The sequence below is a fragment of the Mobula birostris genome, chromosome 28, assembly GCF_030028105.1.
Source record: "Mobula birostris isolate sMobBir1 chromosome 28, sMobBir1.hap1, whole genome shotgun sequence".
NCBI lineage: Eukaryota > Metazoa > Chordata > Chondrichthyes > Myliobatiformes > Myliobatidae > Mobula > Mobula birostris.
The window spans coordinates 23020313-23033583 of record NC_092397.1 but is presented as its reverse complement, the minus strand read 5'-3'; the positions used below and the strand labels follow the sequence as shown (position 1 = coordinate 23033583).

The following is a 13271-nucleotide window of genomic DNA, read 5'->3' as shown; positions in this document are numbered from 1 at the left end:
AGTCGAAATTGGTGAGTATTTTTCGAAAATAACACTCTCACTTGGATCTGTTCGGTCGGTGGACACACGGGAACACGAGGTATGACGAACGTGGAGAGCTGAACTGGTAGATATTAAAGTAGTGTGTGCGTGTGCATGTGTGTTTATATAAGTGAGGAACCTTTGCATGTTAACTTGGTTAACTTGGTGAGACTTGAACCACCAGTTGCGAAAGGTGGTAACCAACGGTACGGTTCGAGACGCTGGAGTGGGGGCGTGTATACTCGTTCGGGGACCTGCATTTTAGTGTATGCGTTTGCAAGTGTGATGCGAGGGAATACAGCAGGCATCATGAGTTTGGGTACTCGAAATTGGCAGATTGTGGAATACATACTCTGCGTTTTTATATTTTGCGTAGTGTGGGAATTAGTATGCATATATGTCAGGGAGAGGTTTTATCCAGAGGGATCAACCAGAATGGCACCTATTGAAGTCAGGCAACATCAGGCTGAGAACTCTGATGATCCGAGCCAGCCCTTGACCTTGATTACGACTATTCATACGCCCTTCACCCCCGGGGAGAAACAGAGCATTTTGTCCAAGTTGCCCTCACTTAAAGTCGCCTGTGGGAATGCAGAGTTCTGGCGCAAACTCGAGGAAATGGTTGAAATTCACCAGATGCACCCTAAAGATGTACATGTGTTAGTGAAAGCCAAGTGCCCGAGGAATACGTGGGACAGGATGGCCCAGAGGGTGCAGGATGGTACATGGACAACTACCGGGAGCGCCAGTGATGAAGAAAGATATCGCTCTTTTAAAGGGGAAGTGAGGCAGTGGCTGGGGGGAGGCAAGAGTAGCTGGGGAACGATAATGGCAGTGACCCAGAGGGCTGATGAGACAGCCATGGATTATGCAGAACGTAAATACCGAGTGTACGAGGAGTATTCAGGGTTGGATAACCCAGGGAGGGACGACCCAGTCTTCCTAAAAATGCTGAAGCAAGGCCTGAGCTCAGCCCACCAGGAAGTTTTAGATTTAGGCATAACGGTAGGGTCCAACTACTCTGAGATAGTTTCGTGGGCCAGTGAGATAGACCATAGAAAAGGCAAGAGAAATCGTAAAGTGGTTATAGTGGATGCAGCTGCTGTGATGTCCCGGAGGACTTGTTTTGCTTGCCGGCAGCCAGGGCACCCAGCAAAGGACTGCTGGACCAAGTATAAGGCAGTGAAGGAGTTGATATGCTACAGCTGTGCCCTGTCGGGGCATGGCAGGAGACAGTGTCCAAAAGGGAGGGGGAAAACCCAGGCGACGGTCACGGCAGACACCCAGTCACTCACCCCATCAGCAACCGGTCTGACTGTCGATCAGATAAAAGAGCTGGTAACGGTGCCTCTTAGGACAGAAAAAGATGTGGCAGCGGGCTGCTCTGCCAGCGCTGGTGACCCGCGGGTGTACACAACGGCATTGTTAAGGGGACGGCAATGCAATATGTTAATGGACACAGGGGCACGGTATCGATAACAAACTTACCCTTACCAACAACCGGACAGGCCAGTTATGTCAGGGATGTAGGAGGGAAAACAGTAAAAGCAGAAAGAAGTGAATTGCAGGTACTAGAAATCGGGAGAGTGCAGCTTCCAGTGTATTTCTGGGTATGTCCAAATAATGAGGGCACGATCCTTGGAATAGACATCCTAAGGGAAGCAGGAGCTTTTGTAGATTCGAGAAAGGGAGAAATAATGTGGACGAGTCAGGGGCAGTGAACGCGCACAACCAACAGAATACATGGCCTGGCTAGCATAGGCGCAGCTGCCCAGATCATTAGAGACTGGAGCCAGGATGGTGTCTATGGGTTACCTTGTCAACAGTTCCCAGCAGTGTGGGCTAGAGACAAGCAAGGTTGTGGGCAGGTGAAGATAAACCCAGTTAAAATAGAGGAGGGTCTGTATAAACCCCCTAAGCAGGACCCTATACAAAATGACACACTGACTGCTGCTCAGGGTATAGCGAAGGAACAAAAACAACAGGGATACTCAGAGAGACTGCGGCCACTCCAGAATATGAAGTTTTCCCAGTTCCTCTGAGGGCAGACATTGCTGCGAATAAGGCAGCAGGGGGGCAAGAGGCAACTGAAATTGCAAGTGTGCAGGAGGAAATGACAGAAGCTAGCTTAGTAAAATTATATGAAGAGGTAGAGGCTGAAGAGAAGGAAAAATGGACGAGAAAAGGAGCAAAGGAGGGATCAGATGGGTGCTGGACACACGGGGAGGAAATAGTCGCGATGGACCCACCCTGTGTTAGACAGATACTACTAAAGTTTTATCATGGGGCGATGCATGAGGGAAGGCAGAGCATGATCACAACCCTCCAGCAGGACTGGTGGTGGCCAGGGATGGGTGGGGATGTTGAGAAATTCTGCCGCCGTTGTATCATTTGTGCCCAGCATAACCCTGGTAAGGGCAGAAAGCTACAACTGGCAAATCAGCCTCAGCTGAGGTGACCCTGGAAAAACATCCAGATAGACTTCACAGGGCCCCTGCTAAAAAGCCGGGGGAAAAGCTACTGTCTGGTAATTATGGATCACTTCACTCGGTGGGTAGAGGCTTTCCCAATAAGTGACTGCACCGCCCGCACTGCTGCATGGATCCTAGTTCAGGAAATCGTCCCAAGCTGGGGAACCCCAGTTCAGGTGGATTCAGATCAGGGAGCACATTTCACGGGGAAAGTGATGAAGGAAATGTGCCAACTACTAGGGATTCGACAATGGTTCCACATACCCTACCACCCCCAGAGTTCAGAGATGGTAGAAAGGATGAACCAAGCAATCAAGAATGCGTTAGCCAAAGCTATAGCTGAGACAGGAAAGACATGGGTTGATGTATTACCAGGAATCTTGATGAGATTGCACGCAACCCTGAACTGCACTTTGGGTCTCAGCCCCTACGAATTATTGATGGGGTGAGCAATGCGACTCCCTTATGGGGTAATTATGGGTTGCGGGGAGCCTGGGACATTCAGGGATAGAATGACCCAATACATGAAAGACCTTTGTAACCAACTTAAAGTATTAAAGGACCGAGCGAAACAACAACAGTGAATCGCTGATCAAAAGGAGCCAGAGGGAGAGGGGATAGTTTTTCCACAGCCCGGTGAACAGGTTATGGTGAGGGTGCTGCCAGAAAGGCCGGGGTTTGCCCCCAGGTGGATAGGACCACAGACGGTACTCTTAGGAAGACTCACAATGTGCTGGAGGAACGCAGCAGGTCAGTCAGCATCAGTTGAAAAGATTAGTCGACGTTTCAGGTCGAAACCCTTCGTCAGGACTGAAGGAAGTACTTTGGGGAGTGTTTGAAGAATGCTGGTAGTTGAACAAAACAGTAATTTGAAAGATGAAGGGGTGGGGGAGGGGAAGCAGGGAGGTGATTGGCAGGAGAACAATGCGCAGTAGTAGAAGGAGGCGGAACTATGAGGGAGGTGATGTGAAATCGGGATAGAGGAACCAGAGTGGAAGTGAGTAATCTTGCACTCAAATCCTAAGGCAGACATTGTATCATTGTCCAGGCTCCATTTGATATGTTGATGTTAAATTGGAGAGGAGAAAATGGCGACGCAACGAGGTGCACAGCAGCCACTCCGTGATGAATATCTGTTATCTGTCAAGTAGGGTGCCGTGCACAATTCTGATTTGATGGAGGCAGACGTGAGAACACGGAGGAACATCTGGTGAAACTTCTGAAATACCTGTTTCGCTGCCGCTGCTACTGTGTGATCCGAAATCTCCGGAGGGGCAGGACCCGAGTCCTTGGCTTTGCTTGTTGCTCGGCGGCCGGGGCAGGGTCGAAGCGCTTGGCAGAGACAGTGCTTGGTGTCAGAGTGCTGGTTGGGAGCTCGAAGTTTTCGGACCGACTCAGAGTCAGCTGTGGTCGGGTGCTTCCAGAATGCTGTATCGGCAAGTTTGCAGCGCTGGAGGCTCATGGCAGGGAGAGTTTCTCCCTTCTACCGTCCGCGTGAGATGTTGGGGCTATCGGGACTTTGAGACTTCTATTTTTACCATGCCCATGGTCTGCTCTTTATCAAATTACGGTATTCTTTTGCACTGTTGTAACTATATGTTATAATTATGTGTTTTTGTCAGTTTTAGTCTTGGTCTGTCCTGTGTTTCGGTGATATCATACTGGAGGAACATTGTATCATTTCTCAATGCATGCATTTCTAAATGACAATAAACGAGGACTGAGTGTCCACATAATCTAATCTAATATCAAGCCATTAGGTAAGGCAAATAAATTTACTTCTGAATTAGACGAGATGGATTTGAGGTTTTGGGCAACCAATAAAGGATGTGAATGAAGAACCTTTTGATACAGCAAGAGGCAAGTCCAGGAATCTGATGTTTTAGGTTGTTGGAAGTAGATGTGATTTCAAATGGAAATAGCATTGGCAGTTGAAGGATATGGCCTGCAAGCTGTCTGGAGGGGGAATGGATATCCCTCCAGAGTACTGACTTGGACTTGATGGGATAGGTGCCCTCTATTGGTGTGACTAAAACACTACAATATGCGTGTGAAGGACTGGGTCGGCTGAATTCAGTATTCAAGTCCTTCATCTTCAGCAGCTGTCATCTGTTGTCTGGTGTTACACTATTTTCATTCGCATGATCTCATTCTGTTTCTCAAAGGTCCTTGAATGGCTTATTCTTCTCTCATCCTTTACATCTCCCATGTAGCAGGGAGGAAAATGTCTCGACCCCTGCAGTACAATATTAGGAACAGGCTAAGCACTAAGAAAATAAGCACATCTTTCCCTCTCCACCCCTCTCCGCCTTCCGCAGGGATCGATCCCTCCGAGACTCACTTATCCGCACGTGAATCCCCACGGATCTTCCACCCGGCACTTATCCCTGTAAGCGTAAGTGCTACACCTGTCCCAACACCTCCTCTCTTGCCACTATTCAGGGCCCCAAACAGTCCTTCCAGGTGAGGCAATATTTCTCTTGTGAATCTGTTGGGGTCATCTATTGCATCCGGCTCTCCCGGTGCGGCCTGCTCTACATCGGTGAAACCCGACGCAGATTGGGGGACCACTTCGTCAAGCACTTCCACTCCATCCGCCACAACAGACAGAATCTCCCGGTAGCCATCCACTTCAACTCTGCTTCCCATTCCCATTCAGATATGTCAATACATGGCCTCCTCTACTGCCATGATGAGGCTAAGTTCAGGTTGGAGGAGCAACGCCTCATATACCGTCTTGGTAGTCTCCAGCCCCTTGGTATTAACATAAAATTCTCCAACTTCCGGTAATTCCCTCCCCCTCCCTTCCTCTATCCCTATTTCACATCACTGCCCTCATAGTTCCACCTCCTTCTACTACTGCGCATTGTTCTCCTGCCAATCACCTCCCTGCTTCCCCTCCCCCACCCCTTTGTCTTTCAAATTACTGTTTTGTTCAACTACCAGCATTCTTCAAACCCCCCCCAAAGTTCTTCCTTCAGTCCTGACGAAGGGTTTCGACCTGAAACATCGACTAATCTTTTCAACTGATGCTGACTGACCTGCCGAGTTCCTCCAGCGCATTGTGAGTGTTCCTTTGACAACAGCATCTGCAGATTATTTTGTCTTTACGATTTGCTACTCCGCTGCAAAGTCTCTTCAAGGTATGCCTACCCTGAAGAAGTTTAAATCCTCTCTTCGAGTGATCTCTGCCTCTCTCCGACTCTTTGACCACATCCTGAACCAGACCCGCTACCACAGCCACGTCTCCTTCCTGGGAGCGTGTCTCTGCCGCCATCTGTTACCGCAGGGATTCCAGCTCCGGTTCCAGGCCTCCCAGCTCGGGCCCAGCGAGGATCCCAGGTACCTCCGTTTCATTGACCACGGCTCGTTCCACTGCTCCCGCAGGATTCTCCGCGCCACGCTCACTGCCATGCGGAGATACCTACGGGCCCTGTCCCTCTCTGCCACCACTCCGGGACTCTCCACCGTCTGCCGTGGACCTCTCCTACACTTCATTCTCCGCCGGATTCGTGCCTCAAACTGCCGTTTCTTCCCCTTCCTCGCATCCAAGAAGGACAACAAGCTCGCCTGCTGGAGCTCGAGATCTGTGGTCAGCAGTATTCTGCAGGGATCTGTGCTACGGCTTCTGTGTGATTTTGATCAGTTGCAGGTATGGGCAGAGAAATGTCAGATGGAGCTCAGCCTAAATAAATGGTTGGACAAATGCAAGGAGACAGTAATCAGTTTATGGCAAGATCTTGGGGCCCACGTTTATAGCTCCTTCAAAGTGGCTACACAGGTTGATCATGTGGTTGACAATGCTTACAGACTGCTTGTTTTATTATTTGAGGCCTTGAATTCAAATGTCACGAGGTAATTTAAAAAGACCCTGGTTATGCCGCATCTGAAGCATTACACACAGTTATGCTCGCCCCGATATAGGAATAATGTTGAGGTAGTGTAGAGGGTGCAGAAGAGGTTTATCAGGTTTCTGCCTGGTTTAGAGGACAGGCTATTATGAGGGGCTTGGCAAAGCTGGGTTATTTTCTTTGGATCAGTGGAGGCTGAGGGCAGATCTGATAGAGGTTTGTAAGATTATGTGAGGCGCAGATCAAGCAGAGATGGAGTTTCTTTTTCCCAGGATAGAAATCTCCAGTAACAGAGGGCATGCATTGGAGGTGAGAGGGTGTAGATTCAGAGGAGATATGAGGGTTAAGTTTTTTGCTTAGAGGGTGGAGGATGCTCAAAATCTGCAGCCTGGGATAATGACATTGTGTGGGTCGGAGCGATCACTTCATGGAGATTTATTGATATAGTTTTCAGCTGGTTCCACACAACATTGGGGGTCAAACCGCCTTGTCCTGTACTGTAGTTCGAAGTTTCTTTCTATATTCCATGATCAGAAGGGACGGCATCTAGTGCCCAATGGTCTTTAGAAGGAAACTGGTGCAGTTTCTTTCTACTCTTATGATCTACTCCATGGCCTGTGGGTCTGCCATCCGAGATCTTGTGTCAGGGTGTAGCAGTTTATAAGCAAAATTCTCAGACAATCAGACCGAATCCACTGACGCTGTTCGTGACTTTTGCCCTCTGCTTGCTTGATTCTACGAATTTATTTAATTTGAACAGGAAGACTAAGAAACTGTGGGAACGTTCGGCAGGCTACACCGAATCCCTGGAGAGACAAGGTTTATCAGTTGAAAAACGGCCATCAGAATGGCACAAAATAATTCTGTTAGTTCAGCATTATTGAATATAGAGGCCCCGGGATCAGATACGATCAACAGGTGTTTTCCGCAGACAGAATTCACATTACGAATGCGTGTAGGAATTGCTGTGACAGTAGTTCTGTTAAACAACAAACAACCTGGATTAGCATGAAGTAGAGATTCCAAGGCTCAGTGTTGTTGTAGATTTGAGCGGCCGGAGTGCAGGGCTTTATTATTAGATGTTTTTGGAAGGAGAGGGACGAAGTCCTGGTCAGTGCAAGTCCAGCCACAAACTGTGCTGGTGGTGTGTGGGGTTTGGGAAGAGTGACAGGCTGGTGCCGTTTGGGTTAGACAATAGACAATAGGTGCAGGAGTAGGCCCTTCGTCCCTTCGAGCCAGCACTGCCATTCACTGTGATCATGGCTGATCATCAATCAGTATCCAGTTCCTGCCTTATCCCCATAACCTTTGATTCCGCTATCTTTAAGCGCTCTAACCATCTCTTTATTGAAAGCATTTCAGAGGCATGGCCTCCACTGCCTTCTGGGGCGGAGCATTCCACATATCCACAATGCTCTGGGTGGAAAAATTTTTCCTCAACTCCATTCTAAATGGCCTACCCCTTATTTTTAAACTGTGGCCTCTGGTTCAGGACTCGCCCATCAGCGGGAACATGCTTCCTGCCTCCAGCATGTTTAATACCTTAATAATCTTATATGTTTCAATCAGATTGTGTCAAAAATTGAAGAACATGCTGGAGACAATGAACTTGGAAACCAAAACTGACAATGCTGAAAACACACATCACTTTGCATTTAAAAAAAACAGCCGAGTGATCTGCTCCATATACAATAGTAACTTTACACAGATAGCGTCTGATCCACAGATGCTGCCTGACTTGCTGAGTTCCTCCAACAGTTTGTGTGTGTTTAAATTGGATTTCAAGCATCTCAAGATTTTCTCGTGTTTGTGATATCACTCTTCAAATCTTGCAGTGAAAGAAAAGTCATTGAGGATACAGTTGAAGGTGTTTGAGCCCAAGGGACAGATGTGAGGAATTCCTTCAGAGAAGTCCTGTGCCTGGTGTGATTGACGCTGCCTGGTGTGAGAAACACCATTATTGTCCATTGTGCGTGAGATGAGCGCCACCACTGGAGTGTCTTTCCTGTGCTTCCCGGTGAATATACTTCTGCCAAAGGTAAGCCGGTCAGGGAGAGATGGCATCACTGACTGTGAAATGATAATGAAAAGACATGGAATGAAGGTGAATTGTTAGGAGATGACGACGGTACCTCTGCCGGGCTGGATTCAGGAAGTTAACAGATCGACAGGTGAGTGAACAGGGGATGCAAATTTGTTTCACAAACACAGTACTCCAGGTATGCCTAAACTAACCTATTGCATAATTGCTCAGTATCTCCCCATCGATCTGTTCTTAAATTCTATTCCCAGCTCCCTGCCGTCTGTGAACTTGGAGTGTCTAAATGTAGTTAACTTGGCCAGGTGACATGTGGATTGTGAGCAGCTGTTTCAAAACTCCGATCCCTTCACTGGCCCAAGAGTAAATGTCTGCCACAGAGAAGAGAAGAAACTCCCTTGGTCTGTTTCCAGTCAGTCAAAAGATTGTTAATCCATGTCAGCAAATTTCACCACGAAATTATATCCTTTAATTTTAGAATGGAAAGGAATATTTGAAATTACTTACTCTGCACATACAATATATCTATTGTCACGTACCCCGTGACGGGTTAAAGAACCAGCAGAAATGGAAAACACTTTGGAATCCAGTATTGCAAATAACTAATGGTATATATTAGTTACTAAGTAATTCAGTAATATAAGTGCAGATAAATCAAACAGGTTAGCAGTGCTTATATATATATATATATATATATATATATATGTATAAGTAAATGTGGAAATATATGAAAAACAAGCTTCATCAAGTCTAGGGGTAAATAGATAGTCTTCCGATGAGAGTAAAGTTCAGTTCAGTTCGTGGTATTGAGTTGAGTAGTGATGGAGCGAGAGAGAGGGAGAAGTCTGAGCCTTCAGGTGAGCTGACGCCGTCAATCTTCCTGTTGTCCCCGGAAATCCTTTAGAAGTCACCGACTGTGACCACAACGAACTCAGACCGTTCTTCTGTGGTGGAATTGTCAACCCAGCGAGGGTGGCACACGAATAACTCCCCACCGGTCACACCCTTTGTGCACTGCTAGAGCCACTGATCGATCCGCCTGATCAATCCTCCAAAACCCAGCTTTTCTGTGGGCACAACAAAGCTCATTCAGTGTCCAAAACCATGTGTCTGTAGGTCTAACAGCTGACCTTCTATTTATCTCACCACGCTGAATACCAACTGTTCATAAAGCAGCTCCTCCCTTCTCTCTCTGTAAGAACATGGATGCTGCTAGTGTCCTTGTAGAAAGTATAAACAAACTGTGAGCAGTCCTTGCCTCTCTCTCTCTTTCTTTCTCTCTCTTTTTAACAAGGTGTCTTTGTTCCACAACTCACTTACTCACTTTCACTCTCTCTCTCTCTCTCTCTCTCTCTCTCTCTCTCTCTGACGCAGGCAAAATTTTACTTTAACTGAAAATTATAAAGTTTGAAACATGTATAATCAACAGATAACAGAGCAAAAACGTGTAGAATTTCTAACTTAACATCTAGATAAACTATCAGCTATAATGTTGTCAGTACCTTTCACATGTTTCATTGTCAGGTCATATTCTTGCAATATCAGAGTCCAATTTAATAACCTTCTATTCCTATCCTTCATCTTAGTTCGAAACACCAACGGATTGTGATCCGTGTAAACCACAAGTGGTCTCTGGGCAGGACAAACATAGTCTTCAAAATGCCAGAATAAGTGCTAGCAATTCCTTTTCAACAGTGGAATAATTTTCCTAATGCACATTAAATTTCTTTGAGGAATAAGCTACTGGGTGTTCAATGTCATCCACACCTTTCTGTAACAATACTGCCCCAGCAGCTTCGTCACTAGTGTCTGTTGCTATAGAGAATGGTTTTGAAAAATCAGGTGCTTTGAGCAGAGGATGATAACACAGGATGGCTTTCAGATGTTCAAATTCCTCTTGGCAAAGATCACTCCATACAAATCTTTCACTTTTCCCGTCAAAATGATTTGAGACCCAACAGCACTTCCTCCTTATTATCAACACGCTGGAGAATATCACCATACAGCCTTTCTCATCATGCTTTCCTCCTTGTCCTTTTCCTTAGTGATCACCAGTAATCATTTTCTACCTCGCGTGCTAACTCTGTCTCGGGGCATAAACTCCCACCTTTGTCTGCGGGTGGTCCTGTCCTCTCCCCACTATACTGTTGTTTACTGTGTATGCATAAGATGTATTGGGATTCTCATTGATCCTCCTGAATGAGGACATTTCCTGGTAAATCTTCACTCTCCTGATTCGCTGTGTGACTTGTTTCTTGCTTCCTGTATGTTCCTCCAAGACCCTGTCTAATTTCATCTTCCTCGTCCTTACATATGACTCCTCTTACAATATTTCTCATCACCCTAAGTTCCTGACCATCCCTGTCCTTCTCTACTCTCCTCATAGGAACAGGGAAGTACTAAATTCTGACCGTCTGGGCTGTATGTGACTCTCACAGTATCATACATCAGCTAACATCAGCTCCATCCAATAACAACCAGTAACATCAGCTCCCAGACAACTCTCTATGACACCTGCCCAATTCTTCCACAAATTTATAATCATCGATCTGCAGGTCCAAATATATTCTTATCAATAATCATCTGAAACCCTCCAGAATTAAGATCCATAGATCTTTCCCAATTAAACTCCAATCGTCTTGCTAGGTTAATTTCCCAATACCATACCAAGTGTGTCTCCATCCCTGGTGGACCGTCGACATACTGTTTCTGGAAACATCCCTGAACACACCACACAAATAACGCCCCATCCGCTCAATGCTACTTACTGACCGGTAGGTCTGGATCCCAGCACCTCCTCCACATGCCTCATGATAAAAATCGTCAGAGTGGCTTCAGCAAGCTTCCCTGTGAGAATATTACTTCCCCTTCACTGTAACCAATCCCTGTTACACCAGTCCCACTTATCCAGGAAGACAGCCCAATGATCCGTGTTCCTGATGCCCTCCCTCCTGCACCAAATTGTTAGCCAGAAATTTAAGTGTACCAACTTACCATATCTTACCTTGCAAGCATGTGACACCTGGAATAATCCTGAAATCACCACCCAAGAGTTACTATTCCCTAACTTTCTGCCCTACTCCTTAAATTCTTTTTTTGCAGGACCTTTTCTCTCTGTTGTTAGTTCTAATAAGGAACATGACCTCTGGCTGTTCATCCTGCCCTTTCAAAATGGTCCTTACCTTCTTAGAGACATACTTGGCCATGGCATGATTGGGGTAGCGCATCATCCTGCAATCTCATTCATTTACACACATACTCCTGTCTGTGCCCCAGCTATAGTGTTCGCTGCATGTGATTCATATCTTTCCATCCCCGTGTACTTTTGTGCTTTCTGTTTGTAATGAACATTGTTTGAAAATTTATTCATTGTATTCTTCTCTGGTTCAGCTCAGGCAATTTACTTATGCATTCGCAAACAAAGGAGACTGGACATGTGTTGAAACCACAGAATTTGTTAGAACTCGTACGATTTTGATATAGAACAAAAAGAAAACTGATATCTACAGTATAGCTATACATAATTCGAAACAATACTTATCCACGAAACAAGCCGATCTCTGTGAAAGAGTGGAACCACAGCAGATCCGGCAATGTCACACAGCCGGTTCCCTTGCTTCTTTCCTTCCTCCCTCCCTTCCTCCCTCTCCCTCTCCCTCACGATGTCTCTGTCGCTTTACTATCTCGCTCCCTCTCTCATTCTATTCTCTCTCTCTCCCACACGCCCATTCCCTCGCGCTCACTCCCGCGACATCTTCCTCGTGTCCTCTCCCTCGCGCGCTCTCCCTCACGTGCTCTCCTTTGCGCCCTCTGCCTCCCGCCAACTCCCTCGTGTGCTCTCCCCCTCGCGATGTTTCCTTCTGTCGCTCTCCCTCGAGCTCAATATCGCCTGCACGCTCTCCCCCAGGCTCTCTCCATCACGCTCACTCTAGCGTCATCTCCATGGCACCCTCTCCGTCGCGCCCTCTCCCTCAAGTGCGCTCCCGCGCGCCCTTTCCTCGCAATGTCTCACTCGTTCTCTCCTTCGCGCCCTCAGCCTCGCGCTCACTTTCTCTGTCTCTCCATCTCTCACAGAGAGACAAGTGAACGGATCGGTTCTCTGTCTTCAATTGTAAAACAGGAGCATTCTCCTACAGGAGGATAGTTCAAGTTGGCAGTGAGAGGGAGAACCTACAGGTAGAGATGGAGGAGAAAAGGAAGGTGAAGGAAAGGACGGGTTTTGACGGGAGCAGGAGTGGTTGATCGAGACGAAAGTAAACTCCAAGATCAGGCAGTTTTGTCAGAACCGGGAAGCAGGGAAAACAGTTTCTCCTCAAGCTCCAATTTAACAGGGCGAGAGGTGAGGCGCAAAAGGGATTTCTCTGGGATGGTGAAGTCAGTGATGCCGTCGGGCTCAGCTGTAAACAGTTGTTTTGTAACTCTAAAGCAACACACAGAAAATGGAAAAGATTAAGCAGTTGACAGGATTCTGATGAACTGTCTTGGCAGGAAAAATCGACAACTTACTCTTTTCCATAAATGCTGCCTGGCCTGCTGAGTTCCTTCAGCATCTTGTGTGAGGAAAATAGTAAACAGTCGACGTTTCCAGTCGAGACCTTTCATCAGGATGTGATTTTGTGTGAGTTGTTTTGTATTTTGAGCGAATGCAGATTTTCTCGTGTTTGTTTTGTAACTCTGTTCATCACATTGTTTCCATTTACCCACAAGTGGGGGATAGAATTGGGAGCATGACGGCAGCTGAATTGTAAAACTTTGCAGCGCTTATTTCTAACGTTTCATGAGTTTCAAAATCAGATTCAGTGGGTATTTCAGCGCATTCTTCAGTTCCTCTCGGAATTTGCTCTGAGTCACGGAGTAAATACACGTGTTGGTGCAGGAACTGAGAACCTG

The 13271-nt window shown here is 46.7% G+C and overlaps 1 protein-coding gene across 1 annotated transcript in view; it reads right to left on the bottom strand.

Annotated features, from left to right (window-relative positions):
- Positions 1 to 5723: 5723 nt before the first annotated feature.
- Positions 5724 to 13271, bottom strand: part of LOC140189181 (uncharacterized) — an 82691-nt gene continuing 75143 nt past the window's right edge. Inside the window, exon 6 of the mRNA XM_072245874.1 lies at positions 5724 to 6079. Coding sequence (XP_072101975.1) covers positions 5724 to 6079 — 356 coding nt within the window. The remainder of the gene's footprint in view (positions 6080 to 13271) is intronic.